Source organism: Passer domesticus, chromosome 4, assembly GCF_036417665.1.
Source record: "Passer domesticus isolate bPasDom1 chromosome 4, bPasDom1.hap1, whole genome shotgun sequence".
Taxonomy (NCBI): Eukaryota; Metazoa; Chordata; class Aves; order Passeriformes; family Passeridae; genus Passer; species Passer domesticus.
The window spans coordinates 75,840,648-75,868,248 of NC_087477.1; the positions used below are offsets into that span (position 1 = coordinate 75,840,648).

The window sequence follows — 27,601 nt, forward strand, 5'->3', positions numbered from 1 at the left end:
CCCGCTCGCTGCCCTCCTCCCGTTTCTGCCCTGGAGAGTCAGGGCGGACTGTGAGGGACAATGAGTTGGGGCTGAGAGAGGAGCTTCTCTACAGTGAAGCGCCGCCATCTTGTAGTACGGACGAAAAGCTGTGGCGGGCGCCATTTTGCACTTGGCCGAGAGATGAGAAGCGCCTTACTGCATTTCCCCTCCTGGGCGCCGCCATTTTAGGTTACGGCATCGCCTCCGCCTTCCCAAGCGCAATCTCATTGGGCGCCGCCATTTTGGCTTACGAACAAGACGGCGACCCGCAGGGGTCCTCACCCCCTCCCTTCCTCCCTTTAGGTGCCTTCATAAAATGCCCGTCGAGAATCCCCTCTTTTTTCGCTCCGCTCCCAAGATGGCGTCGATGCGGGAGAGCGACACCGGCCTGTGGCTGCACAACAAGCTGGGCTCCACGGACGAGCTGTGGGCGCCGCCGAGCATCGCCTCGCTGCTCACGGCCTCGGTCATCGACAACATCCGTCTCTGTTTCCACGGCCTTTCCTCGGCCGTCAAGCTCAAGCTGCTCCTGGGGATGCTGCACCTGCCCCGCCGGGCGGTGGATGAGGTGAGAGCCGGCTGGGCGTCGCAGCCAAGCGGGGCGCGCGTGTGTGTGAGGGGGAGAGGTCGGAGATGGCGTGAGGGGAGAAAGGGGGGCAGTGCCAGCACCACCTCCCCCGCCCGCCTGCCCTTTTATTTTCCACACGGGGGCTGCGGGGAGGGGGGACCCGCGGGGCGAAGCCGAGCGGCCGCAGCCCCTCAGGGCAGGGGCGTGTGGAAGGGCTGGTCCGCACAGCCCTCCCCCTCACAGCCTTCCTCGGACAGGCAGGAGTAAGTGGAGAAGGTCTCCCGGCTCGTCCTCGGTGTGAGGAAAAGCGCCGAGATTCCCCGCGATAAGGGAGCGAGTGGAGCGGGAGCTCTGCTGCTGCTCCTCCTCTTCCTGCTCTTCGCGGATTCCCTGGTTGGCAGTAGCCTTTTGAAAGCAGTTTGGACGTGAAACCCATTGTGTGGCCCACGGGGACTCATTGTAGGGCTGTGTTTTGGGTGCCTTTTAGAGAAGAGGGCTTTTCTGAGGCGGTGGTTGTGCGACGGCCAGGGGAGAGGCAGGATTGTTTAGGAGCGGCCGTGTGTGTGTGCTCAGCTTCCTCCGCTCCTCCCTTAGTGCTGGCAGCTGTGTAGGTGTCACAAGTCGAGCATCTCGGCTTTAGGGAGGACAGCAGCAAGTGCTGAAACTTTGGGAGTGGAAGATCTGGGGTCTGCATTGAGCAGTGCTTTTCCCCACCCTCCTGCAGTCAGGTCTTGATTGGGGAAAATTGCCACGCTTTTTGTTTGTCACTCTTTACCTTTCTGGGAACAGCTGGTCCTTTCCTCTGTTGTCCTACCCCAGCTAATAAACTCGAGTCTGAGCTGGCTCTGCAGGCTTTTTCACTCGGCCCTGGCCCATACCTGGCTTATTTTACCCGTAGGCAGCTGGAGATGTTTGGGGCAATAGCTGGAGAATGGCTGGAAATATTAGGTTTCTTCAACCAGAGTGGAGGAATTCCTCTCCCGCTTCCATTATGTACAGTAGCATTTCCTGGTAACGATCGTGGAAGTGGTGTGGAGTTAGTTTTCACCTTCCTGTGTAGAGTACCCTCAGCTGTGCTTTCACCAGTCTTTCTTGGCCAAGACAGCTGCTTCTTAAGCTTAATATACATATATACCAGGCAGGGTGTGGTATGTAACTTGGATTGTTGTGTGCTCAACTTTGTGCACTTCTAGGCTGAAAATGGGCAAGCATCTTCTTTAAGAAATAATTTCGTGTATGTCTTGCCATATGCTATTTAATGTTTGTCTTGCCATGTGCATCTGTATGAATCTTCACTGTGTTACACTGGTGTCACTTAAAAAAAAAATCTAGTTCAGCTTGTTTATGCTGATTTTTAAAACATGATATTTATGTTTAGTGCCTGTCCAGTGAACAAGCTGTCATCCTTGTGTGTGATAAATGTTCTGGACAAACAAAACAATCTAGGCCAGAAAGGGGGATGGGAGCTCGTGTGAACTTGTGAGTTTGCAAAATTCTTGTGACCTTAGTGTGAAAATCCAAGTAGCCTGGAATAAATTAGTATTGCAGTGTTTAGAAAAATCAGTGGTTGTTTTCGATGGAAAAGAGCTTCAAAGAGCTTAAGGACCTTCACAAATAGCACTCATAGCAACTCTTTGAGGGAGCAGCGTTCAAACAAACTGAAATAATTTCTTGAAATGCTTCAAGTGTGTACAGTGAGTTTTAAATGTTTTAAACCAAACCCGAGGAGGAGCTGCCAGCAGCTTTCCTGGATCTGTGCTTGTGTTAGCTGTGCAGATAAACTGTATGTAGAGAAAAGCCATTGACTGTGTACTTAAAGTGATCAGTTGTGTTCCAAACGTAAAGCTCTTGTTACTTCTGTAACAAAATGCTGTGGGATTTTTCAGTTTGGTAGAGTTCATGAATTCAAAAAGTTTAATCTCTTATTGTAAACTGATGATGCTTGATTGAGATCTACCATTAGCAAATTTAATTATTTCAGGATTTTTTTTTTTTCCTTAAAATGGGAGGAGGGCCTTAAAAAAAAGGTCAAAAATAGAAAAACTCCTGAGGCAGAAACACTTAACATTGCTAGTAGGCCTACTAAATTCATTACAGATTGGTAAAAATAGCTGATGTAACCAAACTGCTGACAGAAAGAGCTGTTGTCTTATCAGATGCTCCTCATTTGTGGTTAGTTTGCTATGATACTTCTATTTGTGCAGATTTGTCACCTAACTTACTATCAAAAATTCGATGTTTTAATTGGCATAGAGCCCCTTGCACACAATATCCAGAAAATAGATAAATATGTCTGTGTGCAGAATGGCTGTGCACATCTCTGCAGCAGCCTCTGCTTCTGTGTTGGGGAGTGCTGGAAATGGTGCCTTCCTGCCAGCTCTAGCTGCCTGGAAGTGAATTTCTCACTTGGAAATCACCCCCATGTCTGAAAATGATTAAACTTAACTATGAGAGTGCTTAATTATTCTCCTTGGCAAGTCATTTGTCTTTCCCATGCCATGTGCCAGTCTGCATCGATGATGTGCGAGAAGCACCGAGCTGGCATTTGGAAGCTTCATTGTATTGGAAAATGTATTACATCAGCTTTGTAAAGCTTTGGGAATCTCAATAGCAGCTGCAGGATATGTTACACGTTAAAAGATATTCCCCTCTCTAGGTAACAGAGTCAACTGAGTTATTTTCTCTTCAAAATAATTATTTTTTCTGTTTTCTGTATAGTAGCATTTTCATGAGAGCTTAGAATAGCACAGAAACCATTTGGGAGCAGACATTTGAGTAAAAAGCAATATGGGAATCAAGGAAACTGGTGGTATTTGGTTTAGAAGGGATTTAATTTCTCTTGGTCCTTTCTAAATCTCTGTGAAAGCTTCAGTCTACACAAGTGAATCTTCAGTGAGCCCTCTTGAAGGCTCAGCCCTTCACTTGAGTGAATTTATCCTCATATGTAATATCTTTCCATTTTCATAATGTTTTCATTCAACACTCCAAATACTATATAGATATAAGTGACTTAATCCTCATAATACTCTTGTGGGACAGGTAATAAAACTAATTTTTTATCATGCTGTGAACCTCATTACTGCATGTTTGTTCCTGCTGACTAATAAGAATAATTGGCTTTCATTTTCATTTTAAATTGTGTCTTGTAGGTAGTTATCAAAAATTCCTTTCCCACTGTAATTCTCTGGGAAGAACTTACAAATCTTGAATCTTAAGGCTTTCCATCTGCTAATTTTTTTCTAGATAATTGCACTTATTTGAAATGGTGCCTAAAGCTCAGCGTAGTGCTGACCAGAGTTTCAGTTGTGAATTTGGCAGAACTGTTATTTCTGTTCATTTTGCATATTATATTCTTGTTAACCTGATTCACAACGGCAAGTGCAAGCTTTCTTTTTGTCCCAGTGTTTATTTGTTCAGGGTTAGGCTGTGATGTTACAGCCAAGTCTGGAACGAGGGCTGTGCTTCTGTGCTCTCTGAACTGTCTTGAGAGGAGGATCCCTCTCCCAGCAGGGACCTGCCTGTTTATAGAGTAGAAATCCAAACTGGTTTTGTGCTGGTTTATGTGCACCAGGAGCCATCTCTGCAGGGAAGTGGGGATTGTGGAGTGTGGGTGCAAAGGAGAAAGGGGACATGACACTTGCATTTCCCTCTGTAGTGAGAGCACACAGACTGCTGGGCACCTTTCTGGCCTGCACTTAGAGTTCATCATTATTCTGTGGTGTAAAATGGTGTATTTTAATCCAAGAGTTCTCTTGGCCACTTCAGCTCTTTTTCATGATTAAAGTGCAAGCCACATACAATAGTGGTATTGACCCATCCTGGGTCTGTATTGTGTAAATATTAATACTGTGTTTTCAATCCAATGCTTTTAGTTTAATGAAAATATTCTATAATGATAATGCAGCTACCTATTAAATACCATTTTTTCCTATAACCTCAGAAAGATTAAAGCTTCATTTGGTTTTTTAGCCAACTGTTGATACAGTTGTCTGAAATTATTATCATACACGTTAATTTAAGCACAATAGAAAGCAAATAACTGTGAAATATTTGCAAGTAGTCACCTTGGAGTTGTCACCTTGTGTGTTACTTGTAACACTTCCTTTTAAATACCTTCCCACAGTCCTGTTTGTCCTTCCTGCACAGCCATTATTAATCTGCCTGTGTTCCCAGACTTTTCCCATCCTGCCTGATCCCTGCTTGCTAGATGTTTCCAGTCATGGCCTGTGCTTTTTCTTGTGTGCTAGCAAGCTGATAAAAATACTTAAGATCGTTAAGTTTTAGATGAGAAAGACACTGGAACATGTTACATCACATCTTGACATTCATGCTTAACAAGATGCTGGTTGGAGCTGATGGGAGTCTTAATGACCCAGTGTTGCAATCATAGGCAATTAAGAATTAGGGATTATGGCTGTGCCCTGTAAAGTAACAGGAAAACTGCATGTAGCATTCCCTGATGAGTTGCATTTCATGCATTCTCAAACCATAAATGTTTCTTTTCAGCTGCCAGTTGAACAGTGAGGTGGGAAAATGTATTTAAATTGCCATTTGAAGACAAATCTGAGTCAAAACTTGAATCCAGGCTTGTTAAATGCAAAGCCATATTCAGGCAAGGTCTCTGGTTGGCTCACAGCCTTTGTTAGTGTGCTTTGCTTCCTCATGTGTGGTGGTGACTGTTATTTCACCATGTTCTTTCTGTCATGAGGCCTTGTGATAATGTTATTTGCCCCGTGCAAGGCAAACAGATTGTTTCTGGGCTCCTTTCTTGAAGGAAGCAAAAGCTTGTTAAGCAGTGGGTTTTGGCATAAATAGGCTGCCTGAACTTTAAGCCTGAGAGCAGAGGGGATGCAACATGCCCAGACCACAGTTCTACAGGAACTTTCACAGTATAGGCATGTAGCTCTGTGAATTTTTGGTACAAATAGGAGTTTTGTGAAGTAGCTATGAAAGGTAAATTGTGAGGATGCAAGAGACAATTTTCCCCTGACTTTGCTTTGATGAAGGAAATTACATTCTGTACACTTACCTGCATTAGTGGAATCCACAGAAAAGCTTGTAAAAGCTATGAATTCATCAGCTCTTCTGGGATGTTTCATGTGTTTTGTGTAAATCAGTACCTTGATTCCTTTAGGCTAGATGAAAGAACAAAAGGCTTTGCTTTGATAGTGTTTACAGTCATCCTCATCCACTGCAGAAGTGACTTTTGTTAAGGAGTTTAGGGTTGGAATAGAGATGTAGCTGAGTGTGTGAAGGTTCTGGTGGGGTTTATGTGTGCAGGGGGGTTAATTTTACTGAGGAGTAAATGAGCAATGGAGAACCCCAGAAATTGATTCTTTCCACTGGGTAAGAGCTGGTTAAATGTTTAATGTGTGGTTTGACAGCACATTAAACAGTGTGTGCTCCTGGTTATGTGCTCAGTTTAATCCAAAGCAAATCAATGGCACTGCTAAGATGGGAGCTGGCCCATGTAGTGTCTTCTTCCTGCTCCCCTTTGTGGTTCTGGTGTTTGTGTGACTGCAGTCAGTCACTCTAAGGAGCTGGTTGAGCTTAAAGCTCCAGAGGTGCTCATTTTGGGTCAGATGGACTGATGCAGTTTGGTTCACAAGCACATAATGTGTGAGCCCTAAAACATGCAGGGGGTAAAGGACAAACTGGCTCTGGAGTGGACTTGTAAACCCTTCCAAAGTGAGAGGGCAATAACATTGTGCAGATGAAAGGACTTGAGAAATGTCAATGTTTGTTTGCCTCTGAGCTTTAAAAGTGGATGGGAGAGGAATGGGGAGCAGAAATTTAACTTTTATTTCTTTTATTTGGAGTTGTATGCATAGAGTAAGTTTGTTTTATTAAACCTTTTCATAGAAGAGTGCTTTAAATAACGGGAAAGAAACAGCATGAAGGTGAAGATGGGTGTCTTGCTGTGTTCAGAAACATGACTGTAACTAAGCTATATGTGCCACAATGGGTGGTGAAAAAGCAAAATTCATGTATTTGCTTATACTTGCTTGTACATTCTTCAGTGTTAATACAATGCAGATAGAGTAAACACAACTACTACAATAAACTACTTTATGTGATTTTACTGTTGTGTTTTGTGGCCTGTTAGACACACAGAATAACTCAAACATGTTAGTTCACTGAAGCTAGTGCTGTCACACTTACGTGAAAATGTACTTAGAAAAAAAGAAAATTCAGTCTTTGGGGGTTTATCCTTACTTGTGAATGAAGTAAACCCCTGATAGTAGTAACCTTGATTTTCATGTTATAGTGCCAACAGATATGTTGGTCAGTAATTTAAAAAATACTGTTACAACGAAACTTAAAATTTACTGAATATATTTTTTTGCATTTTTCAAAATAGAAAAATAACTTTTTTTCTGACTATAGAAACATTGGGTAGATAGAAAATCTTGGTGCTCGTGGCATGTTAAGAGGGCTATGTTTACTTCCCATAATACATAATTTTTGTAAAATAATACAGTATTGATTAGGTTATTTTGGTCTCAACTTAAGTTGTATTTTGAGGACAGTTATGGTGCAGATACAATCTGTCTGTGTAATTATGCTGTAGGCTGGCAAGGGGCACATCTTCATTTAGATGCCTGTTCTAAATAACTTGCATTGTATTTGCATATTCCCATCACTGAATAGAAGGGGTGGGTCCACAGGGAGGGAGTGTGAATGTAAAACAGGAGGAGAGACAGTAATGTAAAAATTTGGCTGCTGCTTTTGAAAATGCCCAGTCCTAAACCAAGTTTTGAGCTGCCAAAAGCTCAAAACAAACTTGGGTTAGATTGGCTGAAAGCAGTTTAAAAAAATACCTTGGTTCATTCTCTGCTTGGTTCTAGAGTTAATGTATAACTGTGTGGAAACAGTCTCTCTCTTCCCTCCCCCCGTAGTAAAACATTGTGCATGTTTGTATCTTTTTAAAATAAATCCAACTATAACCTGTTTTAAACTGTTTCCAATTGGTTGATTTTCTTTTTCTTTTTTTGTTAGATGAAAGGGGCACTGACTGAAATTATCCAGCTCGCTACCTTGGATTCAGACCCCTGGGTCTTAATGGTAGCTGATATTTTAAAATCCTTTCCAGATACTGGCTCCCTTAACCTTGATCTTGAAGAACAGAATCCCAATGTTCAAGATATTTTAGGAGAGCTTAGAGAGAAAGGTAAGCCATCTCTGTTGGTGAAAATTGCAGGAATGTGGTGTCTTTTTTTAGGAATAACCTGTCATTTCACAGGCAGCCTTGCTGTCTTAAAGTAGAGATACAAGAACAAGCACTGTCTTGTCTCTGAACTACCACAGTTCATGACCTGGAATGTTACTGGACTGGGAACTGTGGTATTTGAGGAATGGTAGCTTCTTAAATTATCTTTTCACATATCATCACAATTTAATGTCAGTTATTGCCCGGAGTGTGAAGGGCAGCACAAAAGTTGTGTGGATGCATTAATATCACAGCCTGTGCTGCAGCTTAGTCAGTAAAGGCTTTTTCTGTGTTGCTCTGTCTCCCATTTGTGGTACCCAAGACAACAGCAAGTCTGTCTTGTGTGGAAGCACCACCTCTGTCCTGGGCAGGGGCTGCCTGTGCTGGAAGTGTCTGGAGGGAGGCTGATCTCGGGAAGAGTTGTGCTGCTGATGGCCAAGCAGCCACAGATTGCCCAGCAGCTGAAAATGTGGGGTCAGGCACTTGCACAGCTGCTGCTTCAAACAGTAAATGGTGATGCAAAGCTACTCCTACTCCAGTGGGTTTATTTTAGCACATTGTCTAGAAAAAGCCCTCGGGCATCCATGGACAGACACAATCTCGGGGCTGGAGATTGCAGCAGAACAATAATTAAATGACTTGGAGGTGGAAACACTTTGTTTTCTTCCTACAAACAATCATTTGTCTGTCCACATTTGTGATTTGGATTTTCTTTCAACAGTTTGGTTTTCATGTGTAATTTTTAAGGAACCTGAGAATTCTTTTTTTTTTTTTTTTGACAATAGCAGCATATTTAAGATAAATATAATTTGACTAGGTATAATTAAAATGGAAGCTTTTATGAAGCTAATGGGAAAAACAAACATGCTAATAACTGGTTATACATTGTGTAATTATTGGAACTAAATTACTCTTGGTGTTTATACAAGTAATCTAAAATTTAAAACCACCTGTACAGTCTAGTTGAAAAATGTTTTGTCATTAGCTGTCAAAGAGGTGCTAATACCCCTGTGTACTGTGTTAACTCTTTGTGCAGTAAGTGAATGTGAAACTTCAGCTATGTTGCCGTTGGAATGCCAATACTTAAACAAAAATGCCTTGACAACACTAGCTGGGCCACTTACTCCCCCAGTGAAACATTTCCAGCTGAAAAGGAAACCTAAAAGTGCCACTCTCAGAGCTGAACTCTTGCAGAAGTGTAAGTAGTATTAAGATTGTGTACAAATTAAATGTGAAGGGACAATTTATGCTCATTATATTCAGTCTTATTCTCCAGAATTGTGATACACATGAAAATGTTCTATTACAAGAGCTTTCCTGGATGAGGATGTGGAAAAGCAGGTGCAAGTCATTCCAGCCAGGATTGCATTAAAATGCTGATATTGACTGAAATGCTGTTCACATTTCAAGGCACACAAAAAGCTGTAGCTTCCTTAAGCACAGATTGGTCCTCTCCTGGGTATATGTAACAGCCAGTTGGGAAGACCTCTGAGGATACCTTTGGTTACAGCTCCTGAAGCAAAAGTAAAATGAGGACAGTTTTATTTTGCCATGTGCTTTTGGAGCAGAGAGCAAGGGCTGCTAATTAATGTTTTCTTTCACTCAGTGTGGCTGTATAGGGTGTAAAAAACAAGAGAGTTTTCTCTTAACAAAAGGCAACACGTGTACATGTATGTATTGGTTGCTGAATCTTAAAATAGTTTGCTGCAGCTGCTGTTCTGTTGTAGCAGCTTGCTGCTTTCTTGCATGTAACTTGAGTTGGTCTGGTTAAATACAAATTTTGTAACTTTCCATAATGTGTCATATAACTTTTAAAAATTATTTCAATTTCTACTGAGTAAGTTGCCTTTTCTGGTAATTTCTTTTAGCTTAGGCCACCTTATCCATTGCAGAGTCATCCTGATTTCACATTTTCTCCAAATACTGTGTTTACTTCACATAAACGACCTGGGTTTTAATTAAAATACAGTCCTTTCTTTGTTGGTATTGCTATCTCTATGTATTACTTAATAACATTGCATGTAAGAAGCATTGTGTTATATATTTTCAGCACAGGTTCTGCAATAACTAAAGGCATTTTTCCTTTTAGCAACAGAAACTGCGCAGCAGCTCAAGAAGACTGCAGGAGTGCCTTTCCATGCCAAAGGCAGGGGACTGGTCAAGAAGATAGATACAACAAGTATGGCTCACTTTCATCAGTTCTCAGAAAGAAAACCTGATAAAGTAGCCTTGATGAAGAATAGAATTGCCATCTGTTTTTTACAAAAGCTTAAATATTTTTTGAAGCAAAGGATTTCTCCCTTTCTGCCTCCCTCTCTCCTGATATTTAAATATTTCTGACATGTCTTGTCAGATAGAACAACAGTGTGTGGGGTTTTTCAAATGGCAAGTATATCTGCCATGCTTCTAAAGTGTATGCAGCTAGATCATGCCTATAGACTGTGATAGGAATTTAATTTGCATCACTCCAGGAATAACTCCTGACTAAGCCATGTTGCTCCAAAAGAGAGCAGAGTGGATCACAGTAGTCTGCTGTGCTCTTTGAAATGCTGTGAAGTAGACTGAAACTGTCTTGTATTTGTATAATTCTGTCTGGAGAAAGAAGAGGGGATGGTGTGTTCTCTGCAGCCAAGGCTGAGCAGTGAATTCTACATGGCAAACCTGTGGAATGATCCTTCAGCTTTGTATCAATGCATTCAGCTGTTTGCTGAAGTTCCTGAACTGCTTGAATCTTTCAAGTAAAGTGTGAGAAGAGGGTTTAAAATTAGTTACATACTCTTAAGTCACTGCACAGGAATAACATTCCTGGCCACCAGTGATGCTGAGGTGTGAACCTTTGAGTGATTTCTTAGTGTTGTGGCTGGAAGTACTATGAAATACTTTGAAGTACTTTGTGTCAATGCTATTTAAGACATGGCTTTGAGTGCTGACGTTTGGCCTCGTGTTCAAGCAGGAAATGCAAAAGGTCTAGTTGTAATTTGAACTAAAAACTTTCCATTTTAGAAAAGGACTGTTAGTTCTTGGCATTCTGTGTTGCTGTTGAATTACTAAAGCCAGTTCTTAGAACCTGTCCTTTAGAGCCAGTTGGCCTCTAGAAAAGGAGTTGGGGACCTGCTGAGGTTTGCTCTGCTGAAAGATACTCACATGGGTCAGAGCACTGTCCTATGGTGCAAACATTTTCAGTACAACACTTAGAGGAATACAGAGTCTGTAAGCTCAAACTGAAGTTCTCTGTTCATCTTCTACTTACAGAGCATGATGAGGTTGTCAGGAAGCTCAAAGACCTGATAGATCTGTATATGAATCCCATATCTTTTAGTAGTTAAGATTACTGTGTTTAGTGGTAGCATTAAGTGTGAGGTAGAGGGGCAGTTTTATAGAGTTGGGAGGAAACAGATGCTTACAGGTGTAGCTGATGCTGCTGAGCATTGAGACAGCAGCTGTTCTGTTTGCACTGCAGACCCAGGCTGGTCCTCCTTGTGCAAACAGCAGCTCTAGATTTTCACACCCCTGTGTCAGGCAGTGACTTACCTTTGCAGTACATCATGAGCCCTTAGCCCTGCAGAAGCTGGGCTAAGATTTTTGGTTACATACCATTTTATCAAGTAATTTGATTGTGAAAATCAAAGAGCAACTTTGTCAATAATTGGATTCAAAAGATTTATATCCTATACTGTTTTACATGTTCAGAGTTTGTTTTGCAAGCAAGGCAAGCTGCTGTTTGTATAGGAAAAGCAGACTTTGTTAGCAGTGCACCTGTTTGATTACTTCATGTAGAATGGGATTGCAAGCATTGGTCAGAGTTTGGCCCTTATTCCCTTTTTGAAAAGTAAAACCTAGTCTGACCTTTGAGAGACATGTAGTGTTATAGCAAATTCCACATTATAATATTAATGTTTATAATAAACTTTTTAATTTAAAGGGCAAGTAGTATGTGCATTTAGAAGGGGAGGAGCTGAAGAACTCATTACAGCATTTTCCATAACCAGTTAAACACATATTTCAGTTGTTGCTTTTTTTGCTCTTCCCTAAGCACCACTCAAAGGGATACCAAAACAAGCTCCCTTCAGGAGTACTTCAGCTCCCAGTGTTTTTAGTCCTTCTGGAAACAGAACTCCTATTCCTCCTTCCAGAACACCTTTGCGCAAAGAAAGAGGGGTAAAGGTAGGTACACTCCTTGTTTTTCTGCTCAGGTCTCTTCTCTCACCTAAAGTGAATTTCTGCTGCTGCTTTGAATCAATATATTAAAGGAAAAAAAAAAACCCTGAGGATGATATTTAGGGAAACTACATGCATTTAACAATGATTATTAAGTTCTCTGTGGTCTTTCTTTTTAGCTTTTAGATATCTCTGAGCTGGATATGGTAGGTGCTGGCCGTGAAGCAAAGAGAAGAAGAAAGACATTAGGTTGGTACAGCATTCTGCTTACACAGGCTGTCAGTACACCTGCAAACAGGATCAAAATTTGTAGTACCATTTCTTCTTAATTTGCTAAAGATTAGCCTGAGCTAAACTTTAAAACATTAGGGGATGTGATACCAACCAGCCCAAATAGGTTTTAAAGGAGGATTTTCACTTGTTTCAGTGCTCCTACTCGTGCTGCCTTGGCCTAGGTAATCTAACTCAGTCATGTGAAAGGATTGAGCTAATCAGTTGTGCTTTGGGCAGCCCATAGGTGTGTGAGTGGCTTCAGTACTGGAATTTTTGAGTTATTTTCATCTGCTCACTTCTACTGGCTGTATGGCCAGGTAAAAGTAGTTTTGAAAAAAATTGTAGCACTGTTCAAAATTTTTACTGAGAGATCTTAGCAAGTGAATGATATCTGATGCACTGCTTTTAAAGCAAGTTACAGGGTTGTGCCCTACTTAACCATGTCAAGAAGATATATTATGCAGCATATTTGTCCTAAAACAACTTTTTTGTATTTGTCACCAAAAAGAATACCACTTCAGAACAAAACCATAATTGCAATTAAAATGTTGCTTGGGCTTTCATGTTTTCTGGTATCAGATTACTCTGTTACTGTATCCTGTACATTGTTGTTCAGTTCATTGTTTGGTTCATTATAAAACTGTGTTTGGAGATTACTGTATCTACTTCAGCAAATACCTCTTCAAGCATGTTTTAGCATACTTTGAGAAATGAATTTTTATATTTTTGTTTAAAAAGTATATTCAGTATTTCTGAAAAAATTGTTTGGACTCACTTGTGTTTTTATACAATAGATACGGAAGTTGTGGAAAAGCAAGCCAAAGAAGAAACAGTAGTAGAAAATGCTACCCCAGATTATGCTGCTGGCCTTGTGTCTACACAGGTAAAACCAAGCAAAATCAATCAAACAAAACCAACCAGTCAAAAAAAAAAGGAAAAATAATATTGACATGTGCTATTCTAAACCACTTAAACACTGTAATGGTATTTTACTCACTTGTTGAAACATTTAAAAATTTTTACTTCTTTTTTTCAAAATTTTGTTATAATTTTCACCAAAGAAAAAGCAAACCTGTTGTAGAAGTCATTCAGTCAGGAAGAGGAAGAACCTGTCATGTGTAGGCCTTTTTCCTCCTATTTCAGATACAGCATATTAGAAACTCTGGTGCAGCTTTGTTTCCTCAGTCAGGATCTACAAGAATGTTGTGTCCTGCCCTTGCTTTTGAGTGAGAAACTGTCTGTTGGGCATGTGTGACAAGCCAAGGCCAACATACAGGCAGAGTCAGGAGTGAAGGTCATTGCCTCTCTTCTGCAGAGTGCTAAGAGAATCTTTGTTTTAGCAAGTTCCACATTTTACAGAATGTCCGTGTTTAATACAATCGGGCTGCCTCAAACGATTCATCTGTTAGACTTATTCCCCCTGAAACTTCTTTCCTCTCTCACCCCCTTATGTTCAAAGGCTGTATGCAGTATCACGTATAATGAAGTACAAAATGAGCCTTTTTCTGCAGCCTCATCATCCTAGATGGCATCAGTCATGTTGGTGTTGCCTGCCTGTTTCAGTGGGAATGAAGTTTTTGCCTGTGCTCTTACTGCTGCCTTCTGCTTGCCTGTGCCCCAGAGGCCTTTGTGTTCTCCTGGGTGATAGCCTAGTAGACCTTATGCCCATGGATGATCATGGTTCTCCTTGCTAGTGGTGAAGAGCATGCTTCCTCTGGAACATCACTTAGTCCTAGAGTGCAATTCTTCATAAAGTGCCATCAGCAGAATTTCTGATGTTTGAAGTACAAAGTCAGTGTTGAACAGGTTGTTAGGTAAGACTCCTAACAGAGGGGTTTGCACTTAAGTTCCCAAAAGAAATATCTTAGTAAAACTAATGTTGAAGTTGTATTTAAAAACAGCCCATGAATACTTGCAGTGTGGCTTTAATACTTTCTTTTCTGTCCTGTAGAAACTTGGCTCGTTGAACAATGAGCCTGCACTACCTTCTACAAGTTATTTACCTGCTACCCCCAGTGTGGTGCCGTCTTCCTCCTATATCCCGAGCTCTGAAACACAGCCAGGTAACAGACACTTCTTTGCTCTTGGGATCTGATAACTGCAACTCTGTACAGTTTTACTGTCTGGCTGCTCTTTTATTTACAAACTGCTGTCCCTCAGCTTCAGTGAAACTCCACCTTAGCAATATAAAATCCATTGCAAGACTCCAGCCTTTGAGTTTGGGGAAACCAGACATATCATTTAACCTAAGTAAAGAAAATAATTGTTGGCCCTAAATTTTTAGGGTGACTGCTAGGTAAGTCAAGTAAGTGAAACAATTTCCTGATTTTTTTATTCTTACACAGTAATAGAAAATCCAGCCTTTGTAATCCCTAAAGAGTAATCAGTATAAGTCTGAAGTATATATTCCATGCACACACATACTTGCACATACAAAACAGTTGCTTTCAGAAATCAGTTTTTATTTCTAGAGGCAAGTACATATTATCTTTCACACAGTTTGGGATTAAGCCATCCATTTTTCTTCTACCTTTGTATAACAAAGATAATAGCTGACCTACTGATTATTTTGAAAAGTGCTGTTATTTTCAATTCTAGAAAAATGCCAATAGTAAAAAATAGTTTGTACAAGTCCTTTTTTCCTACAGTTTTATTTTAACCAGCTTGATTTTATTTTTCCTTCCCTGCTGTGTGTGAAGTCTTTAAAGGAATGCATCAGTTTGTGCTAACAGATGTGCATGGCTGGGATTCATTGCTAGACTTGCCCATTAACAGAGACCCAACATTTCAGTTTAATATATTATTTTTTACTTGTGAGTGTGGCATTTTGGGCACTATAGAAAACTGCATAGATGCAAGACCCAGTCATTTCATTTGGCCTCAAAACAGTTCAGAATCTCTCTGAAGGTCTATGCACATCTTTCTCTGGCAGAAAATTGGCATCTCCAGAAGGAATGCAGCCAAGAGCACAGCAGTGTGTCAGCAGCTGTAGTACTATTTTCCAGAGTGTTGGCATTGTGTTCAGCAGCAGGAGATGTCTAGTTTAAAATTCTCTATTCTGTACTCTTTCCTTTAGGAGTATTAAGCTTTTCTTAGGGAACAGGAGCATGAAACTGTTTTCTTGATATAAGATGCACACAGAAGATCCACAGATTTGGCCTCTTATAATCTGAGGTTGCATAATTAAGACATTTCTTTATGAAAGTCAATTATTCTGACAAGAGACAAACTCAGTAATGGAACTTGTACAAGAATAAGGAATAACTCATAGTTGCAAATGTTTATCCTCTCAATTGTTCCACATCTACTGAAAAATAGTATTGCTAAAACCATTGGCATGTCTGTGCCAAGGTGGAGAACCATAGAAATCTCATTTCCTAAAATCTTCCCTAAGGTGCATCAGTGTATCTGTGATCCATATCTGCCTGTAGTCTTCTGTGAGCCCAGGGTGAACAGGTCAGCTTAAAGCTCATGAGGTTTGTGAAGGCTGCTTGAGCAGCTGTGCCTGTGTCCAAGAGCTGCAAAAGAAGGTAGTTAGAGTGTCCACTGGGTGATTACCACTGGCTGGACAGATGGTAGCTTGTGTGGTCAAGCTGCTGTGATTTCATGAGTTGCCTCCAACTGCAGCCCGGTTTGGAATAGTATAACTTCCTTATTGCAGGTGAATGGATCAGCTTTGAGAAAGAACAGTTAAGCCTTGTGGGGTTTTAACTTCTAGCAGTTAGTGTTTAAATAATGAGTGATTTGTGAAGACTGTGTTTAATTATGACATCTGTTAAAGTATATTTATATTTTCAGTATCTTAATGGCACTTCCTTTGAAAGCTGCTGCTACATTAGGTAAAAACTGATAAAATAATTTTTGACTTGCTTGTTGTAATAGTACAGCAACAATCCTGGTAGGATCAGAGTACAGTTATTAGAGCTATATAAACTGAAAAGTAAGTATTGCAGTTTCAGTTTAATAAATTGGGTATTGATTAAACATCAAATTTGATGCTAAATATAGCGTATCCATATGGAACAGCTAGTTACTCTGTCTAATGATTTCTAAAGATATTTGAGTGGAAAGAGCATTAGCTCTTAGCTTTTTCATATGGATATTAGATGGCATATTGAATCGTGGTGCTAAAATGGAATCATCAGAGATTTTAGCTTTCTTTGAGGGTCGCTGGTGCTGCTAATCCCTATTTGTGGATAATAATGTTTTAACTATCCTGACTGGCTTTTGCAGCTGGCTCTGCACGAGAGGCCTTGCAGGCCAACAGACAGACAGAAGAGCCTGCAGCTCCAAATGCTACTACAACTCTTCCTGCACAGTTCAAACAAAGAACACCCATGTACAACAGCAACTCTAATCCCCCTGCAGCTACACCTACCTCACCCCTGACACCCACCACACCTCCTGCCATCTCCCCTGCGGCACAGGCACCACAAGTGGCCCCCCAAACTCAGCAACAGCCACCACCGAAGAAAAGCCTCTCTCTCACAGTAAGTAAAAGCAGATTCTTTTTGACTGATGGTTTTGATGTGGGTTGGATCTCGTTTATATGTTGGCATTTCTTGGCCTTTGGATTATGGAGTGGTTGATGCTGCTTTTTTAATAACCAAAGATTACAAAAATACTTTATGGTTTAGCATTGCTGTCTTAATGTTATTCACAACATTTTTAGTTGTGCGGTGTTAATGCTGTTTGTTATGTAAAATAATGTATTGCTCATTATAAAGAATTTTGGGAGAAAGGTGTATTTCCAGCAGAAATTTCCCAGCAAATTACACATAAAATAAATTGCTTTAAATTGTCCTGACATAGCTGTAGTAGGAGAAAATATATAAATAGATTATTTTAAGGTAAAAGATTTTATTTCTGATCCACCTCACCCCTCTTACACATTTTTCAAAGCCTGAGAGTGGGGATATATCTTGAAGCTTCCTATTCCTGGTGCATATGTACCTGGTTTGGTATGTATTATGTGCATGCTTGGAGTTCAATTCAAGATGCAAATGATCAGAAGACTTTGCTAAGCACACCTGTAAGCCTGGCTTGCAAGATCTGAATTTTAGCAAGCTGGGTGACTTCTTTTCAGTACCTCTATTGCATTTATTAAAGGAAAAGAAATCCTCTGAAATTATTGTAAGCCTGGGTTTGTTGGATTGTATAGAAAGCATTGGATTATTTTCTTTTTTTCCCTAATGTCATAAAGGACACAAAATTGATAACATAAATTAAGCCTCTCACATGTTTTTGTAACTGTTTGAAGGTGGGATTGCTTTTTTCAATGTCCAGAGTTCAGTTGTCACTGCTGTGCATGTTGGGTGTAAGTTGTTGCAGAGGGGAAGCCTGAGGTTAGGATGCCTTTTTTGTTAACTTTTTGTAGGTCCTACAAACTTTTGCCTTAGGCTTTTATGCTCATCTGTGGGTATTAATGTGCTCCCTGTTGGCAGAGTTTTTCTCAACTGAATTGACATTTATTGTTTGTTACAGAGGGAGCAAATGTATGCTGCACAGGAAATGTTCAAGACTGCAAACAAAGTTACAAGGCCAGAAAAGGCTCTTATACTTGGATTCATGGCAGGATCCAGAGGCATGTATTGATATTAATTGAGCTTGCTTCTGAATACACAAATCTGAAATACATCCCAGCATTTCTAATTGTGCTTATGAGTGTGCATTGCTTTAGCTTTGTCTGTATGTGTTGGAGTCTTTGCTTTACACTGGACTCTACATACATATAATTCATGAATTATAGTTCTAACTACCTGGAAATGGGTCTTTAGGATTCATTTCCACTAAGTCAACTGGTCTGTCAGAAAAGCTGCTGACCACAATATAACTGAGCTCACTGTAGAATCAGGGCTTAGGGTTGGAGAGAAGCAAGGCAGCTGGTAAGCTGTGAACAAAGTGGTTGGGTGCTGCTGGTCTGCCTAGAGGACCAGTGAATATAAATTCTTTTGTGGCCAGTTGATGTACCAGTTGGCTAGTACAGAACCTATTTGCTAATTCCTTGCTTTAGAAACTGGTAACTGTTATCTCAGAGACTTTAGCTAACAAATGGTGCTGTGAATCACAGGGAGATAAGCTGTCTCATAGCTGGATCCTGTTATGTATTGGCCTTGATAGATCAAAGCTGTTTTACCTAGAAGATTATTGGATGTAAGATGAGAAGGGGCTTAAGAGTCCTTAAGTGAACTCCAGCATCTGCACTAGCTCTGGTTTCTAATTTGGCATTTGGGGGCTCTTACCATCTGAGTCCTGCAGCCTGAGTGTGGCTCATGCATTTGAAGTAATGCAATACACTGGTGACAGTGACCAGAGCAGAGTTACTGGGGTGATCCCTGAGCTTTAAGTTTGGTGCATCTTGCATTAATTACAATGCTACTTCAAATTGCACTAGGAGGCTGTGCTTTAATATCTACACAGCTTTTTCTAACACAAGGTAAAATATTATTTTGGAAATGTGTGTGATATAGGTTCACATATACATATATAGTAAAGTAAATATTAATATGAATTCCTTTAGTCAGTACCTTCTGAAAGTTGGATAAATGACTGCTAGCTGATACTCTTGAGCATCATTCCAGTACCTTGAAGTATAACATTTAAAATTTCTACTAGGCATGGACCTGAGTCTTGAACAAGCAGTTTCAGTGAAGTTTTTTGGGCTTCCTTAACAGCTAAAAATTCTAGAGGCGTTTAACTACAAAATGTCTCCCAAATAAAGTAACTCTGGTAGTTCAAGTTTAGCAACTCCATTTAAATATAATAATCTCTTCTGACTCTTGAGGTAGAGAAAAATGACACTGGCGGGCTTTACTCTCTTTTATTGTTCTTCCAATTATGTTAGCCTTGAGCTTTGTCTTTTGGGGTCTGGTTTTGTTGTTTTTAAAACTTGGTCTCGGGACTATGGAGGGAGGAAAATCTTAGTCTGTGGTTTGCTCAGCTTTGGGTTTGAGAGTTGTTGTTTGTGTTGTTGGGGTTTTTCTAAGCATAAGAACCTCCTATCTTGTCTAATATACTGTTGAAATGTATAACGTGTTTCTCTCCTTGTTTCTGCAGAGAATCCTTGCCAAGAGCAAGGTGACATCATCCAAATTAAACTTAGTGAACACACAGAAGATTTACCAAAGGCAGATGGCACGGGCAGCACCACTATGTTGGTTGACACAGTCTTTGAAATGAACTATGCTACTGGTGAATGGACCAGATTCAAGAAGTACAAACCTATAACTAATGTTTCCTAAGAGATGCAGCAGCAGCAGACTGGACCAAATCAAGTTTAGAGTCAACCAGCTCATAGAGTATGTCAACTGTACAAAATGGCATTCATGTGTACATTTCTTATTACCCTCCAGAGTAGAAGCTGTGCTCTTCAACCAAACTGAGCTCAGTGAACACTGAAGTGTTTGATGGTGTCAAACTCAATTAATTTTTTTATTAATCTTGGGAGAGGGAAAGATGATCTTGGGGGAGGGGGGAGACATTGTTGGTGTGTTTTTGTTCAGGATGCTGAAAAAGGAGATCACAGCTGAAAGGTTACAGATGGAAGCAGTTTACTGCAAAGTACCAGAAGAAAAGACTACTGCGCAGTCACTCACGGTTTACTGTTAACTGAGGGCACAGATCTTTATCATAAAAACATTTTCTTTGGCAACATAAGTTCTGTCGTAAGAATGGATGTTTGAGGAGCCACAGGTCGGTACTTGATAATTTTGTATTTCAGCTGCAGTATAACTATTGCAGATGGTAGATGGCAGTGTCTAAAGGTACCCACTGGATGTTTAGCTTATTTATGCTTGGGTCATAGGATGAAATTGAGCAGCTTTGTTTTAGCAGTGGGAACAAGGTGACACGGACCCCCTTATGCATCCAAAGGAGATCACTTGATTGTAGAAATCAGCCCCTTTTTATATCTTTCAATCTCAACCTGACATAACTGAAACCAAAAAGAACAGAAAGAAGGCACCCATTGGCTGGCTCAGCTGCAGTGCTGCTGTCCACGTGTCCTATCATCCAGTCAGCTTCCTGCTTGTACACTGTCCACGTGTTTCTCCAATCACACTCACTTCCAACTGTCCCTCAGGTGCTCTCTCCTCACTCCTGACTGCTTCCCACCCCTCAGCTGATTTCCACCCCTCCAGCCTGCAGCTGTGCCTTTCCCATGGGACCTTCTGGGAAGCATAAGCCTTAACCACTTCAATAATCATTATCCCATATCCTACATCTCCCCCGCCTTTTTTATTAAGCAATGAAGACCTACTAGGAAAAACCTAAGCAATTCCTAAGACTTTAGTAAGACTGACAATAATAATAATAACTATTACAACTTCTCAAAAACTGTAACCGAGGCTTCTCTGTTGTGAGTAGTAACACTTAACAGGAATGTAATTCAATTTTGAATGAAATTAACAGGTGAAGCTCACAACTGCCTATATGCTTTGCTATTACCCAAGGTCTGCCAAGGAGCCTTCTTTCACAATGAGGACTTGGAAGGCCTTTCCCAGACAAGGCTTCCATGTTTACCTAAAAGGAAAGTGGTCTAGCTTTTGCAAAGCTAAATCAGTGAGTCATTTATTTGTACAGAACACCTGGCTTTGATAGCATACTTTTCCTTGCCAGTCAAGGCCATAGCTTGGCCAGAGCTAAGACCTAGACTGGGAAGGCTTTCCTGTCATAGCCTTAAAAGAATCTTCAGTAATAACACACAGAACAATCGGTTTTGTCATAAATAACTTGTAAATAACTATAACTATGTACATGTATAAACAACTCCTTTGAAAGTACCATTTCTCTTTTTGTCACAAACAAACCAATTCAAAACTATCAAAGGAAACATCTCTTTGTTTCAGTGAAACCTGCAGCCTCCGGGCAGGTTTGCTCCTCTGAGGAGGCAAGGTCCTGGTGGCTAGCAGCAGCAACGCTGGGGCTTGCTGTAAAGGTGGCATGGCAGCACCCATGCTGTGGCCCTGTGCCCCAGAAGAGTGCAGCCTGGCCCCTTGGCTGCTTCTGCTGCTGGTGGCCCTGTGCCCTGACTGCTGCTTCTGGGTGGATGTACAAGACAAGTGTTCTGGTGACAGCCACTGGGCTGGCTGTGCTGTTGTTTCTGGGCCACGCTTCGTGCATGACATTGCTGTACTTGGCAGACTGGCAGTCCCTGATGGCCACAGGCCCCCTGCAGCAAGGTGAGCAGTGTCAATGCGGCCGCCAGGCCTGCCCTGACCCCCACCCAGCCGGGACCCCCTGGAAATGTGTCCAAAACCTGGAAGTGTGCAGCTCAAGCCACTGCCAGAGTTAGTATTATGAGCAGGAGTTCCCACATTTTGGCATGCTCTGACCATATGTGCTGTATCACAAGTACATGGGTTATGGACAGTGAGCGGTGCTTTTCTGCAGTCTTTGTTCACATTTGTGATTGCAAGCTGCTGCAGCAGTGTACCTCTGGCCTCATTATTGCTGACTTGCCCGGAGAGTGTGGCATGCAGTCTGTCCAGGAACTGCACAAAATACTCTGCTGGACCCTGTAAAATCTTAGCAAAAGACATACTAGAATTGATAGCCATGCCTGGGAGTCGCTGCAGGGCTAGGTGAGTGATGGTATCACACAGATCACGCGGGTAACCTGCCTGCGCTGCAGGGACTGCAAGGGACCCTCTCTGCTCAGCTGTGCAATGGCAACTGGTGCATTTCTGTCCTGCAGCACTTCTGCCTGGGCTGTACACAGCTCTCAGTAATCAGCCAGACTGCAAACTGCATCATTTTCCTTGTGCTTTTTCAGTCATGGGGTGTGAGGACATACACAGTACTGAGAGACTCAAGGTAGCTTAGGGCATGATGGGAGGGTACACTGCTTTCTTTTACAAGCACCTGCAGGTCTTTAGCTCAGGGTCCGCTGTGTGTTTTGGTGCATGTATTGCTGGGCAGGCCCAAATGACCACCAAGTTGCCCTCCTTCATGGTGGCTTCCCAGCATTGTTGCCAGCGCTGGACTACTGCATCGCCATCTTGGGCAGGAAGTGAGTCTGCCACCTGCTCACGATGTGGGAATTCTGCTCCAAGGGGGCCAGCCACACAGGGATTTTTATCGGGGTAAGGCAGTTCCCTGGGGCTTGGGTTGGTCTCAGGATAAGGGAATTCAGCAGGGTTTGGGTCCATCTTGGAGTCATATATGGGTTCTGGTGGCACTGAGGGTTTGGGGGAATTAACTTCTGAAGCCACGTAATGGCTGACATTTGCATGACTTCCTTTAATGGCTGCCATGATTGTCCCCCATGTAGCAAGGTGCCTGCAAGCTTCAGCATTGCTGTCCCTAGTGATATCAAAAAGTCTCTGCCCTATTGCTTGCCAGGTTTCTGATCAGAGGGGCCCACTAAAGGGAAAATCTTTAGCTTGATTAGACACCCAGTCCAGCAGGGTGCTTAGTTTCACATCAGCCATTTTAATAGATTGCTGGTGTAGGAGCTGCCTGACCTAGCCTAAGCTCCTGCTTTGTTCCCCTGATATTCCACCTCCCATACTTTCTCCCACTGGTCTCCCCATCCTTCCGGTGAGGTGCACACACTTTAAATTCCCAAGTTCCTTCCTGAACTTTTCCTGGATCCTGCCTGGCCGGTTCCTTGACCTAGTGGGAGCCGCTACCGAAGCATGAGCCACCTTTATGGGTCCCTGTTTGGGCCAGTCAGCAGTGGGGGCAAAGCGACACGGACCCCTTATGCATCCGAAGGAGATCACTTTATTGTAAAAACTGATCCCCTTTATACCTTTAATCTCAGCCTGACAGAACTGAAACCAAACTGAGACCTACCAGACCAGAAAGAAGGCACCCATTGGCTGGCTCAGCTGCTGTCCACGTGTCCTATCACAATCTCACTCCCAGCTTTCCCCAGTGACTCTCCTCACTCCTGGCTGCCTCCCACCCCTCAGCCTGCAGCCGTGCCTTTCCCATGGGGCCTTCTGGGAGCATAAGCCTTAACCACTTTAGTTACCCCATAGCCTACATCTTGTTAACTCTCCATATTGTCAGTGTACACGCCCAGCATGAGGTAATCTTTGTTTGGCGTTATTTGAGATAGACAGAAACTGAGAATCATAACTTTCTGAAGGAAAAAACTCATCAAAATTATAAAAGTAACTGTGGCTTGTCGCTGCCTGGATGTGATAATTTCTTGCCATAGGAGTCTTGGGGTAGAAGTTGGTCTATGGCTCTTGCATGACAAGCCCTTTGCACAGCATAACTTACCTGGAGGAAGGGAAACCACTACATCTCAAAACCAACTGGAGCTTAATTTAAAAATGGCCCTAGAAATGGTTGAGACACATCTGAGTAGAAGTAGTTTTGTTGTTTTGAGGCACTATTAATGTATGTTTGGTTGAGCAGTCAAAAGCTGCTTGATTGCCAAACCCTGACCCAAAAAGTTTTTAATGACTGTAGCTGTTGTTCTTACCAGTGTAGTTTTATCAGTTTAATTGCTAATGTGACCACAATCATACTGGCATATAAATGTGCCTTGTACTTGTCCCTTGCTAGAAGAAGCACATTTTTATCTTTACAGCTGTGTTGATACCACTGGTGTAATCTGGCTTTAATGCTGCAAGCAAAGCTGGCATTTACTGAGAGGATTTATGTACATTAGTCAGGGTTCCTTCTTGGGACACTTAGCTTCATCATTTGAAGGAGTCTTGAATTCAGTGTCTGCTTTCTGCCCGTACTTGTGTGTGGAGCTGTGCTTGGCTGGGAATGCTGCTTAGATGGAAGAAATACAAAGATGAGTAGCAGAGTGGTGATGTGTTGAGGAGGTACCTTGGGCTGACTTAAAGATTCATGTTGAAGTGAAACTTTTAGGACTAAATGAGACTTTTTTTTTTTGTTCCTCTTTTCTGAAAAAAAAGCAGACCAAATCCCATAGTACACTTGTATACTAATAAAGACATTTAGGTATTTGATTAGAATCTTTTTTTATTGGGGAATTTTTTATTGCATTTTAATCTTTGTTTTTCAATCAAACTACCCAACACGACAGGGCAACTATAAATAATATTTTAAAAAATGCCCTGTATTCTACAGTGTTTTAAGGTGTGACCAAAAGTGTAGATTTGTTAACTTTATTTAAGCAAATACACAGAATGTTCTGGCTCCTGTAACAGGCAGGGTATTTGATGGTAACTGCTGCTGTTACAGAGTGTTGTGCATGTTTTAGTGTGAAAGTTGCTCACATGTAACTGTCACATCAGGGCTGTCCTCCCCAGAATTACCCATTTCAGAAACAATGTAGATTGCAATTTTGATTCCAACTTTTCTTTTTAAACAGCTTGACAAGTGAGGGTGAGTAGTGAGTTTTAGTTTTTAGGAGTTTACTAGAATGTGTTATGGTTATAACTTATTTGGTTTTAGAGTGTTACACAGTGAGGGCTAATGGTAGGATATGAAAGTATTCATCTTTTAGAAGAAAGGTTTAAAGAAAAGTGACATTCCTTTTGTTGTCTGCATTCAGATTTTGAAGTTCCCTTGTGATGAGCAGTTTTCTGTACATGTGTATACGTCTGTCTTAACTGTTCCTGCTTGCTGGATGAGCTGCAAATATCAGATACAGTTGTTAAGAATGAGCATTTAGAAAACTGGCTGGCTTGAGGGGCATGTACTGTCATTGTAAACTGTTGATGCAAGACCTGTGCTGTTCAGTCGTGGTCTGGAGCTGCTTGTGGTGGCTCTTTTGGCTTGCTTGAGGTTAATGGTGGTCCCTCACTACACTCTCTGGGGCCACAGAAGCCTGCATTTCAGACCTGTGCTTTGGGTGGAGATGGCTGTCCCTCTGCTCTCCAAGAAGCCCTTCTAGAATCAGTGGAGTCCTTTGAGTGCTGTAGTATGCAGGAAGCTTAACCATGCTGCTGTTTGTAATTGCTGCAAAATGCAGTTGGCCTGTTTGTCTAAAGTCAGTCATAGGCAATGAATGGAAATTTTAAGTAGAATTATAGTATATTTTAAATTCTGTAAATTCATTAGGATGAGACAATATAACACTGCAAAATTAATTTTTTTTAAGTCACTCTCTGACCCTCAATACCAGGGGATTACTTCAACTTGATCTGTGAATCTATAAAGTGTTTAAATGCCTAAAGAAGGGAAAGTTTCTGGAACATTGTTAAAGTGATACAGTGAGAAGGACAACTACATGGAGTTCTTTGGAGTGAATTAAATCATCAAATCTGTCTTTTGAAAGTAGGAATGATGCCAGACAAATCAGAAAGGGAAACTTCAATATTGAAATTCCAATATATTGGAGTTGTTACATACAGAACAAAATCTGACCTTGGAACTTGACATTTTTTGTCTTGAATACTCAGTCACTTGGATGTGGAGTTATTCAGTGAGGCTCAGTGTGTGCTGTCAGGTTAAGGTGTAAGGTTAAACAAAAGCATTTCTTTACTCTAGAATGACTTGCAGATTTACTGTGTTGACCAGAGAAGTAATTCAGAGTTTTCTTAAAGCTTTGCTTTTCTGCTTTCCTCATGCCTTTATCCAAGCATGAAGTTTTAGGAAATAGCAAGCCCAAGCTTCAGAACTTTGGGCTTGAGCTGCACTTCATCAAGGGGAATGTCCCAGCCTCTCTTGCCCTTGCTTGTAGAGAAGCTCCTCTCTGTGCAAGCCTAGGCACGATATGAATTAGGGTCTTTGATTTGAGTGTGAAATACTGCAGAAAGAAGCAGTGAAAGTGGCTTGTGATTTCCCAGTTCCTGTCCAGACTTTGTTTTTAGGGGAGAAAGAGCACATTCATCTTACCCAGGGTTCTTCAACAATTTGTGCTATAGTGAAGTGCCAGGTTTCTGAAGGTTCCATTTTCTTTCATGTGTGCTGTGAGGACCAGAAAGAGTGAAATGAGTGTAATGAAGAAAGGGAGCCCAACAAGGATGCTGAGATCACAGATTCCATCTTTCTGTTCATTCTTTTGCTACTCTGATGCTTTGTAGTTATCTCCATACAAACCATCTAGGCTTAGTACAGTTAACACTCTAGTATTGGGCTGGTATTTTGTGGGTTAACCTGATTTTCAGTGCTGGCTTTGCCATTTAATCTTTCAGTTCAATGCCATAGGATCCTGGATACAGTGGGGAGGAGCCTTTGGTAGTTGCTTGATATCTCCATGTGGAATTGGTCACTTCTCTCACTAAGTTGTGTCAAAGTGCAGACCACTTGTCTAGATTAAAGAATCTTGAGACTTTGACATCATGCAGTTTAAGAGTTAATCACATTTTCATAGTAAGGTCTGACTGGAAAAAAAGACTAAAAAATGTTAAGCCAGAGCCCTCTGGGAATCTGGTGCCTTTAACAAAAACTGTCATTTTGTAAAATGTCACATCTATAGCATAGCCCGTATGTTTTCTATTGGTTTTTGTTTGGTTTTTTTTTTGTACAGATGTAAATTCAAAATATTCTGTCTTTGGGTACGTATTTTCAGTGTAATACAGTATGTATAATAAAAAATTTAGATTTTCTAAGGAAGTGGACTGGTGCTCTTCTTAATAACCAAGTTATTCATTGTGCTAACAGTGGTACCACCAGCCTGAGACCAAACAGCCAAATTGCCTGATATTGTGTATATTTCAGATTTGTGGCATTTTTTTTTGTAGGTGCATTTCAGAGTTAGCAGTTCAAAGCTGACAAGTGCTGGTTTTGCGGGTTTAGGATATTTGTGAGTAGATTTACTGCAATACCTGCTCTTGGCTCTGTGTGTGGGTTCACTGAAAGCTGGGGAGCCCTGGGTGTCTGCAGTGTGTGGGTGTGCCTGTGCTGAGATCTGATGGTGTGAGGAACATCTGCCATGCCCAGCTTCTGGGGATGGGGTATGGAAGTGTGAAATAAACCCTGCTCTTCAACGCTGCCTTTATCTGAATTGGGGCAATGGTGGCTTCTCTCAGTTTGAGTGCTGCAGAAGGTGAGTGTGTTTTGGGATTGGTGGTTTTCAGTGTGGGGTTTGTTGTGGGTGTTGTCTACCCTTTTGTTTTCATGCTCATGTACTGTTCCTAGGGTCTGGTTCTGTGAAAAGCACGAAGGTTTGTCTTAGTGTTATGTGAGATGTGTGGCTGGCCTTATCCCAGTTTCCCTGTGTGCAGCTGTATGAAATGGCTCTGTTCCATTTGCCTGTGCTGGGGCCGTGCCAGACATAGTCAGAAGTTTTTCTTTTCTGTGTCAAGTCGACCTTATCAAATAGCCAGGAAGGGAATTCTGTTCCAGGTCAGCTGCTGTGGTAGAATGCTTGGGACAAAAGCTTTAGGAGAGGCTGGCATGCACACTTCCTTTGTTATTTCATAGGGGACTTGCTCTCTGAGATTTCCTGGTGCCCTGACCCTGATTCACTCCACATGAACAGGGATGTGCCAGTT

General features: G+C 41.6%; 1 protein-coding gene across 1 annotated transcript; it reads left to right on the forward strand.

Moving 5' to 3' along the window:
- NELFA (negative elongation factor complex member A) lies at positions 1-26,720 on the forward strand. Its single transcript, XM_064418902.1, has 11 exons — positions 1-589; positions 7,589-7,760; positions 8,836-8,997; positions 9,889-9,978; positions 11,833-11,963; positions 12,137-12,206; positions 13,025-13,113; positions 14,182-14,293; positions 16,464-16,720; positions 17,715-17,814; positions 19,287-26,720. Exons 1-11 carry the CDS (start codon positions 338-340, stop codon positions 19,469-19,471), a joined length of 1,620 nt encoding a protein of 539 aa, XP_064274972.1. The 5' UTR covers positions 1-337; the 3' UTR covers positions 19,472-26,720.
- The last annotated feature ends 881 nt before the right edge of the window (positions 26,721-27,601 follow it).